The sequence below is a fragment of the Mizuhopecten yessoensis genome, unplaced genomic scaffold (assembly GCF_002113885.1).
Source record: "Mizuhopecten yessoensis strain PY_sf001 unplaced genomic scaffold, ASM211388v2 scaffold2159, whole genome shotgun sequence".
In the NCBI taxonomy this organism is placed as follows: Eukaryota; Metazoa; Mollusca; class Bivalvia; order Pectinida; family Pectinidae; genus Mizuhopecten; species Mizuhopecten yessoensis.
This window is the reverse complement of record NW_018404407.1, coordinates 221,893-241,311: the sequence shown is the minus strand read 5'-3', so window position 1 is coordinate 241,311 and position 19,419 is coordinate 221,893. Positions and strand designations below refer to the sequence as shown.

General features: G+C 37.4%; 2 protein-coding genes across 3 annotated transcripts in view; one reads left to right on the top strand and one right to left on the bottom strand.

Moving 5' to 3' along the window:
• The window catches only part of LOC110445275 (ribose-phosphate pyrophosphokinase 1), a 24,110-nt gene extending 12,177 nt beyond the window's left edge, over nt 1-11,933 (bottom strand). Inside the window, exons 1-2 of one of the 2 annotated variants that reach the window (XM_021489798.1) lie at nt 11,710-11,933; nt 8,125-8,308 (exon numbers count right to left, since the gene is read on the bottom strand). In XM_021489798.1, the coding sequence (XP_021345473.1) occupies nt 8,125-8,308; nt 11,710-11,876 (351 nt within the window). In that variant the 5' untranslated portion in view covers nt 11,877-11,933. The remainder of the gene's footprint in view (nt 1-8,124; nt 8,309-11,709) is intronic. The other variant, XM_021489797.1, reaches the window with a different exon arrangement.
• An 82-nt stretch (nt 11,934-12,015) lies between these two features.
• Nucleotides 12,016-19,419, top strand: part of LOC110445276 (ubiquitin-conjugating enzyme E2-22 kDa-like) — an 8,319-nt gene continuing 915 nt past the window's right edge. Inside the window, exons 1-5 of the mRNA XM_021489799.1 lie at nt 12,016-12,307; nt 12,849-13,001; nt 14,548-14,630; nt 18,253-18,416; nt 19,132-19,196. Of these exons, the coding sequence (XP_021345474.1) occupies nt 12,245-12,307; nt 12,849-13,001; nt 14,548-14,630; nt 18,253-18,416; nt 19,132-19,196 (528 nt within the window). The 5' untranslated portion in view covers nt 12,016-12,244. The remainder of the gene's footprint in view (nt 12,308-12,848; nt 13,002-14,547; nt 14,631-18,252; nt 18,417-19,131; nt 19,197-19,419) is intronic.

The window sequence follows — 19,419 nt, the reverse complement described above, 5'->3', positions numbered from 1 at the left end:
TATATACAGATCATTGTATAACATTCACATATATAATCTATATACAGATCATTGTATAACATTCACATATATAATCTATATACAGATCATTGTATAACATTCACATATATAATCTATATACAGATCATTGTATAACATTCACATATATAATCTATATACAGATCATTGTATAACATTCACATATATAATCTATATACAGATCATTGTATAACATTCACATATATAATCTATATACAGATCATTGTATAACATTCACATATATAATCTATATACAGATCATTGTATAACATTCACATATATAATCTATATACAGATCATTGTATAACATTCACATATATAATCTATATACAGATCATTGTATAACATTCACATATATAATCTATATACAGATCATTGTATAACATTCACATATATAATCTATATACAGATCATTGTATAACATTCACATATATAATCTATATACAGATCATTGTATAACATTCACATATATAATCTATATACAGATCATTGTATAACATTCACATATATAATCTATATACAGATCATTGTATAACATTCACATATATAATCTATATACAGATCATTGTATAACATTCACATATATAATCTATATACAGATCATTGTATAACATTCACATATATAATCTATATACAGATTGTTGTATAACATTCACATATATAATCTATATACAGATCATTGTATAACATTCACATATATAATCTATATACAGATCCTTGTATATACTATTATACTGTATTACTATTATACTGTATTATATTTTGATTCAGATTGTTTTCTGAAGCCACTCTGGGCTGAATTCCCAATGGAAAGCATACTATTATTTCCCAAAATCTCAATACAATTTCCCAATGTAAAGGGTTTCTTTCCTTCTAATTATCAGCTTGTATTCAGATGACAATGTTAATTCCTAAATTCTGAATTTGGTTTACAACAGTTCATTCTTTCTCCTAATTCCAAAGCCACAGGCCCATTCCCATAATAGCGTCCAAAGCCACAGGCCCATTCCCATAATAGCGTCCAAAGCCACAGGCCCATTCCCATAATAGCGTCCAAAGCCACAGGCCCATTCCCATAATAGCGTCCAAAGCCACAGGCCCATTCCCATAATAGCGTCAAAAGCCACAGGCCCATTGCCATAATAGCGTCCAAAGCCACAACCCATTGCCATAATAGCGTCCAAAGCCACAGGCCCATTCCCATAATAGCGTCCAAAGCCACAGGCCCATTCCCATAAAAGCGTCCAAAGCCACAGGCCCATTCCCATAATAGCATCCAAAGCCACAGGCCCATTCCCATAAAAGCGTCCAAAGCCACAGGCCCATTCCCATAATAACGTCCAAAGCCACAGGCCCATTCCCATAATAGCATCCAAAGCCACAGGCCCATTCCCATAAAAGCGTTCAAAGCCACAGGCCCATTCCCATAATAGCGTCAAAAGCCACAGGCCCATTGCCATAATAGCGTCCAAAGCCACACCCCATTGCCATAATAGCGTCCAAAGCCACAGGCCCATTCCCATAAAAGCGGTCAAAGCCACGGGCCCATTCCCATAATAGCGTCCAAAGCCACAGGCCCATTCCCAAAATAGCGTCCAAAGCCACAGGCCTATTCCCATAATAGCGTCCAAAGGCACAGGCTCATTCCCATAATAGCGTCCAAAGCCACAGGCCCAATTCCCATAATAGCGAGAAAAAGCCACAGGCCCATTCCCATAATAGCGTTCAGAGCCACAGGCCCATTCCCATAATAGCGAGAAAAAGGAACAGGCCCATTCCCATAATAGCAAGAAAAAGCCAAAGGCCCATTCCCATAATAGCGAGAAAAAGCCACAGGCCCATTCCCATAATAGAGTTCAAAGCCACAGGCCCATTCCCATAATAGCGAGAAAAAGGCACAGGCCCAATCCCATAATAGCAAGAAAAAGCCAAAGGCCCATTCCCATAATAGCGAGAAAAAGCCACAGGCCCATTCCCATAATAGCGAGAAAAAGGCACAGGCCCAATCCCATAATAGCAAGAAAAAGCCAAAGGCCCATTCCCATAATAGCGAGAAAAAGCCACAGGCCCATTCCCATAATAGCGTTCAAAGCCACAGGCCCATTCCCATAATAGCGAGAAAAAGGCACAGGCCCATTCCCATAATAGCAAGAAAAAGCCAAAGGCCCATTCCCATAATAGCGAGAAAAAGCCACAGGCCCATTCCCATAATAGCAAGAAAAAGCCACAGGCCCATTCCCATAATAGCGAGAAAAAGCCACAGGCCCATTCCCATAATAGCGAGAAAAAGCCCTGAGACCATACCACAGCTAAGAATTTCCACTTTTGAAACAGTAGTTTATTTAATATTCAGAGCAACCTGTTTCTTTTTAATAGAAGGAACTGTACATGTGATAATAATATCATTCCAAAAAGTACATCTGACACAGCCACTATTTCTACATCTGACTGGTTTGGTCACCATAAGTGTAACATATGCCCGTAGTCCTGTACTGCATGTACATGGTTTTAATGTGAAGTACGTATACATTTCAAACATTTGAGCCATGACCTCATCAATATGGAAAAGACCATAGCTTTGTGGTCATCAAAACAACATATAGTTTACCTAAGTCTCCACATGTACCAGCTTCGTGGTCATCACAACAACATATAGTTTACCTAAGTCTACACATGTACCAGCTTCGTGGTCATCACAACAACATATAGTTTACCTAAGTCTACACATGTACCAGCTTCGTGGTCATCACAACAACATATAGTTTACCTAAGTCTACACATGTACCAGCTTCGTGGTCATCACAACAACATATAGTTTACCTAAGTCTACACATGTACCAGCTTCGTGGTCATCACAACAACATATAGTTTACCTAAGTCTACACATGTACCAGCTTCGTGGTCATCACAACAACATATAGTTTACCTAAGTCTACACATGTACCAGCTTCGTGGTCATCACAACAACATATAGTTTACCTAAGTCTACACATGTACCAGCTTCGTGGTCATCACAACAACATATAGTTTACCTAAGTCTACACATGTACCAGCTTCGTGGTCATCACAACAACATATAGTTTACCTAAGTCTACACATGTACCAGCTTCGTGGTCATCACAACAACATATAGTTTACCTAAGTCTACACATGTACCAGCTTCGTGGTCATCACAACAACATATAGTTTACCTAAGTCTACACATGTACCAGCTTCGTGGTCATCACAACAACATATAGTTTACCTAAGTCTACACATGTACCAGCTTCGTGGTCATCACAACAACATATAGTTTACCTAAGTCTACACATGTACCAGCTTCGTGGTCATCACAACAACATATAGTTTACCTAAGTCTACACATGTACCAGCTTCGTGGTCATCACAACAACATATAGTTTACCTAAGTCTACACATGTACCAGCTTCGTGGTCATCACAACAACATATAGTTTACCTAAGTCTACACATGTACCAGCTTCGTGGTCATCACAACAACATATAGTTTACCTAAGTCTACACATGTACCAGCTTCGTGGTCATCACAACAACATATAGTTTACCTAAGTCTACACATGTACCAGCTTCGTGGTCATCACAACAACATATAGTTTACCTAAGTCTACACATGTACCAGCTTCGTGGTCATCACAACAACATATAGTTTACCTAAGTCTACACATGTACCAGCTTCGTGGTCATCACAACAACATATAGTTTACCTAAGTCTACACATGTACCAGCTTCGTGGTCATCACAACAACATATAGTTTACCTAAGTCTACACATGTACCAGCTTCGTGGTCATCACAACAACATATAGTTTACCTAAGTCTACACATGTACCAGCTTCGTGGTCATCACAACAACATATAGTTTACCTAAGTCTACACATGTACCAGCTTCGTGGTCATCACAACAACATATAGTTTACCTAAGTCTACACATGTACCAGCTTCGTGGTCATCACAACAACATATAGTTTACCTAAGTCTACACATGTACCAGCTTCGTGGTCATCACAACAACATATAGTTTACCTAAGTCTACACATGTACCAGCTTCGTGGTCATCACAACAACATATAGTTTACCTAAGTCTACACATGTACCAGCTTCGTGGTCATCACAACAACATATAGTTTACCTAAGTCTACACATGTACCAGCTTCGTGGTCATCACAACAACATATAGTTTACCTAAGTCTACACATGTACCAGCTTCGTGGTCATCACAACAACATATAGTTTACCTAAGTCTACACATGTACCAGCTTCGTGGTCATCACAACAACATATAGTTTACCTAAGTCTACACATGTACCAGCTTCGTGGTCATCACAACAACATATAGTTTACCTAAGTCTACACATGTACCAGCTTCGTGGTCATCACAACAACATATAGTTTACCTAAGTCTACACATGTACCAGCTTCGTGGTCATCACAACAACATATAGTTTACCTAAGTCTACACATGTACCAGCTTCGTGGTCATCACAACAACATATAGTTTACCTAAGTCTACACATGTACCAGCTTCGTGGTCATCACAACAACATATAGTTTACCTAAGTCTACACATGTACCAGCTTCGTGGTCATCACAACAACATATAGTTTACCTAAGTCTACACATGTACCAGCTTCGTGGTCATCACAACAACATATAGTTTACCTAAGTCTACACATGTACCAGCTTCGTGGTCATCACAACAACATATAGTTTACCTAAGTCTACACATGTACCAGCTTCGTGGTCATCACAACAACATATAGTTTACCTAAGTCTACACATGTACCAGCTTCGTGGTCATCACAACAACATATAGTTTACCTAAGTCTACACATGTACCAGCTTCGTGGTCATCACAACAACATATAGTTTACCTAAGTCTACACATGTACCAGCTTCGTGGTCATCACAACAACATATAGTTTACCTAAGTCTACACATGTACCAGCTTCGTGGTCATCACAACAACATATAGTTTACCTAAGTCTACACATGTACCAGCTTCGTGGTCATCACAACAACATATAGTTTACCTAAGTCTACACATGTACCAGCTTCGTGGTCATCACAACAACATATAGTTTACCTAAGTCTACACATGTACCAGCTTCGTGGTCATCACAACAACATATAGTTTACCTAAGTCTACACATGTACCAGCTTCGTGGTCATCACAACAACATATAGTTTACCTAAGTCTACACATGTACCAGCTTCGTGGTCATCACAACAACATATAGTTTACCTAAGTCTACACATGTACCAGCTTCGTGGTCATCACAACAACATATAGTTTACCTAAGTCTACACATGTACCAGCTTCGTGGTCATCACAACAACATATAGTTTACCTAAGTCTACACATGTACCAGCTTCGTGGTCATCACAACAACATATAGTTTACCTAAGTCTACACATGTACCAGCTTCGTGGTCATCACAACAACATATAGTTTACCTAAGTCTACACATGTACCAGCTTCGTGGTCATCACAACAACATATAGTTTACCTAAGTCTACACATGTACCAGCTTCGTGGTCATCACAACAACATATAGTTTACCTAAGTCTACACATGTACCAGCTTCGTGGTCATCACAACAACATATAGTTTACCTAAGTCTACACATGTACCAGCTTCGTGGTCATCACAACAACATATAGTTTACCTAAGTCTACACATGTACCAGCTTCGTGGTCATCACAACAACATATAGTTTACCTAAGTCTACACATGTACCAGCTTCGTGGTCATCACAACAACATATAGTTTACCTAAGTCTACACATGTACCAGCTTCGTGGTCATCACAACAACATATAGTTTACCTAAGTCTACACATGTACCAGCTTCGTGGTCATCACAACAACATATAGTTTACCTAAGTCTACACATGTACCAGCTTCGTGGTCATCACAACAACATATAGTTTACCTAAGTCTACACATGTACCAGCTTCGTGGTCATCACAACAACATATAGTTTACCTAAGTCTACACATGTACCAGCTTCGTGGTCATCACAACAACATATAGTTTACCTAAGTCTACACATGTACCAGCTTCGTGGTCATCACAACAACATATAGTTTACCTAAGTCTACACATGTACCAGCTTCGTGGTCATCACAACAACATATAGTTTACCTAAGTCTACACATGTACCAGCTTCGTGGTCATCACAACAACATATAGTTTACCTAAGTCTACACATGTACCAGCTTCGTGGTCATCACAACAACATATAGTTTACCTAAGTCTACACATGTACCAGCTTCGTGGTCATCACAACAACATATAGTTTACCTAAGTCTACACATGTACCAGCTTCGTGGTCATCACAACAACATATAGTTTACCTAAGTCTACACATGTACCAGCTTCGTGGTCATCACAACAACATATAGTTTACCTAAGTCTACACATGTACCAGCTTCGTGGTCATCACAACAACATATAGTTTACCTAAGTCTACACATGTACCAGCTTCGTGGTCATCACAACAACATATAGTTTACCTAAGTCTACACATGTACCAGCTTCGTGGTCATCACAACAACATATAGTTTACCTAAGTCTACACATGTACCAGCTTCGTGGTCATCACAACAACATATAGTTTACCTAAGTCTACACATGTACCAGCTTCGTGGTCATCACAACAACATATAGTTTACCTAAGTCTACACATGTACCAGCTTCGTGGTCATCACAACAACATATAGTTTACCTAAGTCTACACATGTACCAGCTTCGTGGTCATCACAACAACATATAGTTTACCTAAGTCTACACATGTACCAGCTTCGTGGTCATCACAACAACATATAGTTTACCTAAGTCTACACATGTACCAGCTTCGTGGTCATCACAACAACATATAGTTTACCTAAGTCTACACATGTACCAGCTTCGTGGTCATCACAACAACATATAGTTTACCTAAGTCTACACATGTACCAGCTTCGTGGTCATCACAACAACATATAGTTTACCTAAGTCTACACATGTACCAGCTTCGTGGTCATCACAACAACATATAGTTTACCTAAGTCTACACATGTACCAGCTTCGTGGTCATCACAACAACATATAGTTTACCTAAGTCTACACATGTACCAGCTTCGTGGTCATCACAACAACATATAGTTTACCTAAGTCTACACATGTACCAGCTTCGTGGTCATCACAACAACATATAGTTTACCTAAGTCTACACATGTACCAGCTTCGTGGTCATCACAACAACATATAGTTTACCTAAGTCTACACATGTACCAGCTTCGTGGTCATCACAACAACATATAGTTTACCTAAGTCTACACATGTACCAGCTTCGTGGTCATCACAACAACATATAGTTTACCTAAGTCTACACATGTACCAGCTTCGTGGTCATCACAACAACATATAGTTTACCTAAGTCTACACATGTACCAGCTTCGTGGTCATCACAACAACATATAGTTTACCTAAGTCTACACATGTACCAGCTTCGTGGTCATCACAACAACATATAGTTTACCTAAGTCTACACATGTACCAGCTTCGTGGTCATCACAACAACATATAGTTTACCTAAGTCTACACATGTACCAGCTTCGTGGTCATCACAACAACATATAGTTTACCTAAGTCTACACATGTACCAGCTTCGTGGTCATCACAACAACATATAGTTTACCTAAGTCTACACATGTACCAGCTTCGTGGTCATCACAACAACATATAGTTTACCTAAGTCTACACATGTACCAGCCACAGTATTCGTAGCTCTCCAGTTACCAGTCTGGTCTCTATATGACCGATCTTTTAGAATTGTGAAGTTTTGCTTCCTTTTTGTGTAGAGGACATCAGAATAATGTGACAAGGTCGACTGCCATGCTATCATGTTCAGTGGCATAGTACATAAGTTGCCCTGAGTGGCCCCCTCATTTTCGGACACAATCACATGACTTAAGCTGTTGTAAGGATACATAATCCTGAACCAAAACAAATGTTTAGTGATAGAAAACGGTTCATTACGGTACATTACAAAACATAAGATTTTAACATGTGTAACCATATAACTTCTTAACTTTTGATGACAACTACCTTATCCTTCTTGTCCTGTCTGGCGTAGGGGAAGCATGGGATGACAGCCGAGACCCGACAAGCTGAGGCGATCTTACACGCATTGATCATGATGAGGAGTTCCATCAGCATGTCATTGACCTCATCACAGCCGCTCTGCACGATGTAAACATCCTCCCCTCTCACAGACTCGCCAATCTCCACACTGAAAACAGCCAACAAAATGAGTGGCAAAATCAAACAAAAGGACAAGAGGGTCTGTATAACTCACACAGATATTGACAAAACAATTAACATTACAAGTGTTCCCAGGGGTGTAAAAATCTGCTAGCCGACGCCCCGGGCTACCAGATTTTTAGGCTTGGGCTAGTGAAATTTAGCCCCAGTGACTTTTTTTAGGATGTCATAACAAAAGAAAGTATTTCTGTTCTATTCTATCATCATGAGTGAACCATTCAACATTTTTATATATAAATTCCTGGTAATTTTCACTATATTTATCGGAACACATGGAGTCATTCATGCCGGATAATGTATTCATTGTATTGATGATGCTTGCCTCTCACATGTGTGACAGTAGGCACTATTCACAACCTAAATAGCATTGAAAGTCTTACTAAACACCAAATTGGCCCTCTTTGTTGCAAATCATTCTCTTTTATTTGATTTAAGCATGTGGGGTACAGAAATAAAGTTCATCTCTCCAATGCCCCTTTCGCGTATCCAGTTCAACCAGTTGAAACGGTCATACCTCAGGAATATTCGGCACATGTAGATTGAGGGGTCCAGACATACCTGACCGAAACTAAAATGCTGACTATTGCTTTTTTGCGTTATTTCTTTCTCAAACAACGTCAAGCCACATGTAGTTTTTAAAATACGTTATGTAATTTTACTAATTCAGTGGGCACGTGAAAGAAGGGCATAATATTCTTGATACATTGTTATTTATTCTCTGAAACTGAATTTTTAGCTCTGCATTTAGAATGCTCCAAGTGCTTTCGTGAATCATGGAATATTGGAATATATTAGATCGGGATACCTGAATGCAACCCAAAAGTCGGCAAGTCGGCCCTGTTTGTTTTTGACGCTTTCTAAGACTCAAACTGGTATCCAAGCTGATTTTCAAAAAGAGTTAAAAAAAAGTTACAATAACCTTTTTAAAAGTCATTCAGTTATTAAATGTTAATAATATAATTGTTTTAAGGAAATTATATTCATCTGTGAATGAGATGTTAGATTGTGTGATCATGTTGTCAAGTCAATCCATTTTGTATTTGTCGGGCTAGCAGAATTTTGTTTTGGGCTAGAGTATTATTAGTGTCTCCTATAGCCCAGGTTAGTATCCTGAAAAATTTGTTTACACCCCTGGTTCCTCACTTCAAACTGTATATATGAATCCTGGGAAACACAAGTTTTTATTCCCTGCTTCCAAATTTAAGATGCTTCGTAGCAATGGTGGTCCACTTTTTGCTTCAAAAGACCATAACAACAATGTTTTAGGTATTTTTGGCAGATATAAAGTCTAAGGTTAGTTCAGTATAAAATGTTGGTGTTCTTTTTTGTATCAAGTAGCCCCTGCAAAGGAGAAAGAAAATCGAGGGGATGGGGTGAAGTTGAAAACAGGCAAAATATGATATCTTATTTAGTCATTTAGATGATTAAGATTTGAACAAATTACAAATATGGTCTGATAAGTGTCTTTAAATTCCACCCACAAAAATGTCAAGTACTTGCAATAAACAGGAGAGGCAGAAGGCAGTACTACTGTACATGAAGAGATCTCGGGAAGGAAGGATATTCTAGAAAACATCTCACAAGAAAAGGACATAGGGGTGATGGTTTGTTTGTTTGTGTTTAACGGCCCATCAACAACTGTGGTCATTTAGGGCCGTGGTGATTTATTTATTTATTTTATTCAACAAACATGAGAGTACCGAAGATAAAATCTGGGGTGATGGTAGACGAGTAACTTAATTTCTCGGATCATATACAGGAAGAAGTAAATAAAGCAAACAGCATATTGGGACTCGTTAGGAGATCATTCGTTTATTTGGATCGGATTTCTTTCAAACAACGTTTCAAGGCATTAGTAAGACCTCATCTAGAATATGCAGCCAGTGTATGGAATCCACATAAAATAAAGGATATTGATCATGAATGCATAGAAAAGGTACAAACGAGAGCCACAAAACTATTACCAGGATTGGAAGAGTTACCATACAGAGAGCGCTTGAAAAGGATAGGGATTCCAACCCTGGCATACCGGAGATTGAGAGGCGACATCATAAATGTTTTTAAAATAATGAACAACCAACATGACCAGAAGGTGAAAAAAAGGAATCTTCGACTTAGAACAAGAGGACATGCACAGTAAATCAGGAAAAAACATTGCAAGCATGATATTTTCGGAAATATTCATTTAGCTTTAGGGTTGTCGAAATCTCGAACTATATTAATACATCGCCAACGATTACGGACTTTGAAATTAATTTTGATACTCATTGGAAAAATCTTGAACTAAAATACAATCATTTGGCCATAAAAAAATCTCAGGAAATGACAATTAATGTAGAATATTTTCTAAATACCTTTAAAATATATTAAGATATGGATAAAGATGTAGAGTGTCTGCCTGCATCCATTTTATTTAGCCTATTTTATCCTGTTTTATGATTATGGAAATATTGGACCTCTAATTTTCTGTCATTCTGTGCAATCAATATACGAGGTATATATGATTATTTACACTCAATTAATCTCTATAATTAGATGTGATATATTCTTCAACCAATTTGTTTGCTATTGACATCTTTAACACATTTTAAATTTTGTTTCTGTTTGTCTATGTTTACGTCGTTGTTTGGCCCTAAATGACTCAAATTGTTGATGGGCGGTTAAACAATACAAAATACAAATACTTATGCAACATTATCATAAATTGATTGCAAAGCATTGTATTAATGAATTTCATTGAAATGACTTTCTATAAAATCATGAAATCGTGACAACATGTCTGACATGATAATTTATAAATATAGTACAGCCTCTGGAAAATCCCAAGTTATTGTTATAGAATTCCTATGTGGTTTTTTATGATCTATGTTGGCTATCCCTAGCAACACAATGGCACATCTGGACATTACTGCAAATGGAGGCAAAATAATGTAATTAGACTGATCATTGGTAGATTGTGACATAATTTTGTAAAAAGTCACGTTAATGAAATCAAATACTACAACTTGTCAACATGTATTTTTTCTAACAAGTTGTGTTACTGTAACATGACCTTGAATATCTTTAACTGGGAATGACAAATATAAGATATGCTACCATACAACCTTCTTTTAACTTTTAATAACTGACAACATAAATCGAAAGCGTTAGGGATTTTGTTGTACTGTATCAAAAATATGCCTAAATATTTTTAATAAAGATAATTACTGAAAGTTATACTGTAGAAATGATTTAAGTCAATATATACAGACTGTCATGCTTATGTAGTGAACATTCAACGGATACAAACAAATAAAGCAAAAAACCCTGTACTGGGCCTCCTGATCATGAGTGACTATTTCTCAAAATAGAACTTTAAAAAAATCGCACCAGCATTCTCCGTTGCTGAATTTTTTGGTGACTACTTTTCCTGGTTCTATACCAAGTCGGTCACAAATCTTTTGGGCAAGGTCCGTATGAGAGCTGCCACTGAACACTTTGATGTTTGGCATTCTCGCGTAGTTCCCTAAAGCTGACGATGGTCGCGTTGCAGGCATTCGTGCTCTAGGTTCGACATGTGGGGTAATATATAACTAACGTCACAGAAAAGCTTTGAATACTTGTATTAGTTCAAAGTGCCCTTGAAACATTCAGCTGAGGCAGAGAATCGGGTGATGACTCATATGAGACTTTATAATTTTTCTTCGATTCGCCAAATTTATAGACCAGGATGTGCTTTAATGTATTGAATCAAATAAAAGTATTACTTCTCAATTAGACAAACTCACTGAATAAGTAAGACAAGTCCAAAGAGTGCTATCGTTTTTGCGTATTATTTCACTTCCGCTATACCGCTCTAACCGGAAGTGGTCTATGTTGGCTCGGAGTATTCTGCTATCTATCACTACTCCACCATTACTTATCAATGGCAAACATAGCAATTCAACGAATTCAAAGAGAATTCAAAGAGGTTGTTAAAAGTGAAGAGGTGAGCGCATTATGAATATTTAAGACTAACTTTTTCGATTTAGTAATTGGTCTCTAAGTGGTAGCAAACAACAAGTTGATATCGCCCCCCCCCCCTTTTACAGGCCTGTACTTTCTTAACTTTTCTAGTGCTGCTAATATGGTGTACATATAGTTGATTAGTTATTTCATCCTTAATTAGTTATCAGCACGTTTATTATATGATATCTTAAATTCAGTACGCAGAGTAAAATTGTATGATCATATGCAAGTGAACGTTCTAACAATGGTTTCTGTCTGGACAGTTATTTAAAACAATATAGAAGTTCAGCTTATCAGCTACATGTCTTTATTAGAGAGCTCATGTATAATTTCATCTGTCTTATATGAATTCGGTGCCATCAAGGAATGCGAGATGTTTCGGGAACAAGTCGTTTCAGGAGTCCCGAAGACGTTTCGGGACATACACAAAATGTTTCTGGACTTAATCCTAAAGGACATAAAAATCACTCACAAATTATATTCCGCCTGTTTCATATTAAACCATGTATTTATTCATACAGGTAGCAAAATGCAGTATAAAAGTGGAACTATTAAATGACTCGTACACAGAGCTGAAGGGAGAGATTGCTGGTCCTCCAGATACTCCCTACGAAGGAGGCACATTTATCCTGGAAATCAAAATACCAGAAACCTACCCATTTAACCCTCCAAAGGTTGGTATTTAATCCTCCAAACATTTGGTACCCATTTGATTGTAATTGAAAAAAACAACCAGAAGGTTTAACTCATTCACCCCTGAAAACACATGTAAACTCTTCCAATTCAAAGGATGGAATAGTTCATTATGAAATTTCAGGGGTGAATGAGTTGAGCCTTTATAAGATCACCTAAGAAAGTTTATAACTTTATACTATCAGGCTTAAACACTCACTTTATTTCATTGAGAGACCACAAGTCTCTTTAAGGATAAAAGTTGGAGGGCCTCTTAAAATTCTGAGGACCATAATGAGTATGAATGTCAGATATATGTGATAGTTTAAAATGTTTTTCTGTACATACTTTTTGCCCTTGGCATATTTTCTAGATTTTATTCTCTGCAGAGAAATTGCTAGAAATTGCTGCTGATATCCAATTTCAAACCATCATGCAGGCATATAATTGGTATAAAAAACAAAAACAGGGGATCAAGGGTCTCTTCCCAAATTTTAAGGGCCTCATGATCAGCCCCCAGTTATCCATCATCAATTCATCCTAGTACAGTCTGCTGGGTGGATTCTAACTTTGATCTGGAGCATTGCATAAGCTAACTGGTTAGCCATTCCCCAATACAAGGCCTAATGGGAAATAAAGATGTTTTTTCTTAGAAGACTGATTAGGGGCTTTAATCTCAGCTTGTTTAGAGTGTCCTTAGGTCAGGGGATTTTACTACAAAGATTGATATGGAGTGTCTTAGGTCAAGGGAACTCGACCCTGGTATTTTCCTCAAAGTGGCTGAGGAGCCAATAGAGAATTGTTTTTTAAACCTACTCCATCAGTACTGGTAAAGGGAATTCAACCAGATATGATCTGAGGCATCCTGGGGTGTTTTACAATAAAACGAAGGGAAGAGGTACATAAGGGAACTTAGGATAATTGTTTACATTACAAGATACAACAACATAGAAGAATCTTTATTTAATGTCACATATATCAAACAGAGAAAGTCTACATCTTAAACTTCTATAATGTGGATGAAGGGAATTTAGTTAGTCTTGGGCATCCAGAAAAGGAAAATTCACATTTAAACAAAGGATATCCACATTTATGTGACCTTTATCAAACTTTTGAAAACCTTTTGTATCCCTATCAAAATAACAGTCATATCCAAATTAATTCGTGCATCAAATGTGTTTCATTTTTGTTGTTGATAGTTTACATGGAGTTCTTCATCAAAAAGAAATTTGACCAATGATCTATACAGTAATTCATTTATAACCTCTGTAGCTTCAGAGATATACAGTTTATTATTTAGAATCAGATTTTCAAACATTCTATTATATTGTATCAGAATAAGTTCAAAAATTCAAGCCTCTGTACACAGTAACCCCTTACCAGGGTCAAAGGTCAAACTTGACTACTTTTGAGGTAAAAAGCTTGTATACAACATATCTCAATAAGGCTATAGGGATCTCTGTGAGTCCCTGTTGTTTTTATGATAAATCATACCATTATAAGGTGTACAGGTGACAGTAACCATGTTTTGTTGTATTCTCGTTACAGGTGAAATTTCTGACCAGAATATGGCATCCTAACATAAGTTCTGTGACGGGAGCAATTTGTCTTGATATATTAAAAGATCAATGGTATGTTCATCTGAAACAAAGTGTGTTTTGGAGGCTTTCAAAAATTAAAAAGTGTTTATTTAAATTCCTTCAAATTCTCTTCTCTCTCTCTCTCTCTCTCTACAAGTCTGTCTGTATTGTGTGTGTGAGGTGAATGTTTATCAGAATATATGGTGGGATGAGTATTTGTGTATGGTTGTCAATATCTATTTTTATATATATAAGAACATATATATATTAATGGTAGCATGTGGCTGATGTATTGATGATTATTGAGGATGCATCTGTTGATGATGATTATGATGATGATGATGATGATGATGATGATAGATTGATAGATTGATAGAATGATGATGATGATGATAGGATGATGTTTCTGATGATGATAGATTGATAGACTGATGATGTTGACGATGATGATAGATTGATAGAATGATGATGATGGATTGATAGAATGATGATGGATTTGATGGATTGATAGAATGATGATGGATTTGATGGATTGATAGAATGATGATGATGGATTGATAGAATGATGATGATGATGATGATGATAGATTGATAGAATGATGATGATGGATTGATAGTATGATGATGTTGATGATGTTGGTGATGATGATGATATGATGATGATGATGATGATGATAGATTGATAGAATGATGATGATGGATTGATAGTATGATGATGTTGATGATGTTGGTGATGATGATGATGATGATGATGATGATGATGATGATGATGATGATGATGATAGAATAATGATGATGATGATGATGATGGATTAATAGAATGTTGATGATGATGATGCTAGGATGATGATAGATTGGTGATGATGTTGTTGATGATGATGATGTATTAAGATGATAATGGTGTATTACTATTGATGATGATTGACAAGGCTGATGATGATATTCAGTCACGATGAGGATGATGATGATGAAAGATATGACGATGCAAGAGACAAACCATGCAAATGGGAATTGTATGTATGTGGGTGTATGTGTGTTTATGTATTTATGTAATAAAAATGTCTTTAAAAATAAACAAATTATAAAAAAAAATATAAAAAAAAATGGCCAATTTTCCACCAAATAGTGCACAGCGGACGATATTCACGCATTTTATTACAAAAAAGGCGGGGGTTTTGTCTCTCTTTGTAATGCCATATCTCCGAGTTCCCATTTAGAAAGTGACCTTATTTTTAAATTTTGTCTGAAAAGGGTGAAAAAGGTGATGTACTTACATGTAAATAATGGTTTGTAAACATGCGATTTTTGTCATTTGAATACAGGCAGTGTTCTCCCCAAGATGTTTTTGCAGCATGGCACCATGCTCCTATAATTTCTTGCCATGCTACTATCCTAGATCTTCTCTGCTATATATTCATAGTAAATCTAAAGGGAACATGCTGCTTTGATTTTACATAGAGTGCTGCTTTAACAGAAGTATTGAAATACCATGCTTCTTTCAAAACATTCTGGGCAGAACACTGACGGGTAGTATCAAAGCAGAAAAATATGCCTTGACTCAGGGTTTCTCATGTAGGTTTACTCCTAATCCATCTGACAGATTACAAAAGGGTTTCCTGGGAAACTCCGAGTGATACATAGGGGCATACCTCCTGTTGAACAACTTTCTATATACTTTGTAGGATCAAAACATGGGGTAATTTTCAGCAGTTAGCCAAAGTCTTTCCACTTCCTTCTTGAAAGATATATTCATTATTATCATACACTTGGTCAGTACCTCTGGATAACAGGTGTATGAGGGAATTAGTTAGACCCTAAATAATACTTCTAATTGAGTTGATCCTTATAAACACCCTTTTGTGGTTTATATCTATATATATATGAAGTGGTAAAAGAATTTCTTGGTACTTCCCTAGTACTTATACCTCCTTAGTACTTCCCTAGTACTTTTACCTCCTTGGTACTTCCCTAGTACTTATACCTCCTTAGGACTTCCCTAGGACTTATACCTCTTTAGTACCTCCCTAGTACTTATACCTCCTTAGTCCCTCCCTAGTACTTTTACCTCCTTAGTACTTCCCTAGTCCTTATTCCTCCTTAGTTCCTCCCTAGTACTTATACCTCCCTAGTACTTATTCCTCCTTGGTACTTCCCTAGTACTTATACCTCCTTAGTACTGCCCTAGTACTTTTACCTCCTTAGTACTTCCTTAGTACTTCCCTAGTACTTATACCTCCTTAGTTCCTCCCTAGTACTTATACCTCCCTAGTACTTATACCGCCTTGGTACTTCCCTAGTACTTATACCTCCTTAGTACCTCCATAGTACTTTTACCTCCTTAGTACCTCCCTAGTACTTATACCCCCTTAGTACCTCCCTAGTACTTATACCTCCTTAGTCCCTCCCTAGTACTTTTACCTCCTTAGTACTTCCCTAGTACTTTTACCTCCTTATTACTTCCCTAGTACTTATACCTCCTTAGTACTTGCCTAGTACTTTTACCTCCTTAGTACTTCCCTAGGACTTATACCTCCTTAGTACCTCCCTAGTACTTTTACCTCTTTAGTACTTCCCTAGTACTTATACCTCCTTAGTACTGCCCTAGTACTTTTACCTCCTTAGTACTTCCTTAGTACTTACCTAGTACTTATACCTCCTTAGTACCTCCCTAGTTCTTATACCTCCTTAGTACCTCCCTAGTACTTATCCCTCCTTAGTACCTCCCTAGTACTTATACCTCCCTAGTACCTATACCTCCTTGGTACTTCCCTAGTACTTATACCCCCTTAGTACTTCCCTAGTACTTATACCTCTTCAGTACCTCCCTAGTACTTATACCTCCTTAGTCCCTCCCTAGTACTTTTACCTCCTTAGTACTTCCTTAGTACTTACCTAGTACTTATACCTCCTTAGTACCTCCCTAGTTCTTATACCTCCTTAGTACCTCCCTAGTACTTTTACCTCCTTAGTACTTCCCTAGTCCTTTTACCTCCTTAGTACTTCCCTAGTACTTTTACCTCCTTATTACTTCCCTAGTACTTATACCTCCTTAGTACTTCCCTAGTACTTTTACCTCCTTATTACTTCCCTAGTACTTATACCTCCTTAGTACTTTCCTAGTACTTTTACCTCCTTAGTACTTCCCTAGGACTTATACCTCCTTAGTACCTCCCTAGTACTTATCCCTCCTTAGTACTTCCCTAGTACTTATACCTCTTCAGTACCTCCCTAGTACTTATACCTCCTTAGTCCCTCCCTAGTACTTATACCTCCTTAGTACCTCCCTAGTACTTATGCCACCTTAGTACCTCCCTAGTACTTATACCTCCTTAGTACCTCCCTAGTACTTATACCTCCCTAGTACTTATACCTCCTTGGTACTTCCCTAGTACTTATACCTCCTTAGTACTTCCCTAGTACTTATACCTCTTTAGTACCTCCCTAGTACTTATACCTCCTTAGTACCTCCCTAGTACTTATACCTCCTTAGAGATTCATCAGGGGAACTGTTTATTTATGTTGACAGGACAACAACAGAGCACAGAAAGTGATGACGTCATGATACATTATGATACATATATTCTCCCAATACTTTACAGAACCACAGAACCAAATCCTTGTGAGTTCCTCTTTACTGCTTCCTTACCTAGTAATCTGTGTTTCCCTGATACAGGGCTGCGGCCATGACACTGAGGACAGTGTTACTATCCCTCCAGGCGTTACTATCAGCAGCAGAACCTGACGATCCACAGGATGCAGTGGTAGCCAGACAGTACAAAGAGGCTAATGATATCTTTAAAAAGACTGCTTCTCATTGGACGAATAAATATGCAGGAGGTATAATACACCACTTTTATATAATCAACATGTAAAAACTTGTCCTGTACTTGCAATTATTATAATCCTACTACTGTCATTCCATCTGTCTGTCTTTCCTTCCATCCATCAGTCTCTCAGCGATTGTTATCTCTCTAAAAGTTGTATTCATGGTAAAACATTTACCGAACTTAGTGGAATTGTCAAGAAATCACAAACAAGGTCAAGGACTCTATAACAATAAATGGAATGTATTTGTCATTACTCTAGAAGGCTCATGATATATCGCGATTTAGTTCATGTTTGCTCATAAAAGTTTAACCCGCGCTATCGAGCATACAGATGTACCGGAAAGGATGTTGTATGTGGCCTCAGTAGTGCCACTGCTCTAGTGCTCTACAGCCGTCATGTTAGAGTTTGGATAATGCAGAGTTAACAAAATCTGAATTTGACCTATTTACACAAGAGTCCACTATGTGTGTTCGCAAACAGCACCTCTTGTACAAGTGTAGATTTCAAATTTCTTGGGTCAAAAGCAGGTGCTCCTTTAACGAGGTGATCTCTTAATACAGGTTCAGTTCACAATGAAATCACTTCAAAGGGAAACGTTAAAAGTGGTCTTGTAACACGGGTGCTCTCTTAACGAGGTGGTCTCTCAATACAGATGATTATTTAATGGAGGTGTTTGCTTGAGTAGGATAAACCGTATCAATAAATATATCTCTTTTTGTTTCAGGCCCAAATTGTGATAAAGATTATGAAGATAAAGTAACACAATTACAAAGTATGGGATTTGATGAAGTAAGTAACGTCTGTTTTATGTCGCGAAATATTATGATATAGCAGTAATCCGTCTGTCCATCAATAAATGTATTTTGTCAAAATGTCTTTCAATTCAATTTTGACCTATTTTCTTGAAACTTGGAAGGTGTTTCATTTCCACAACATGTAGTCATGCATTCATATTTGGAATTAGATTTAGTGCTTTTTTAAAGGGTATTGTCCATTGTTTTATTTTTTGTGG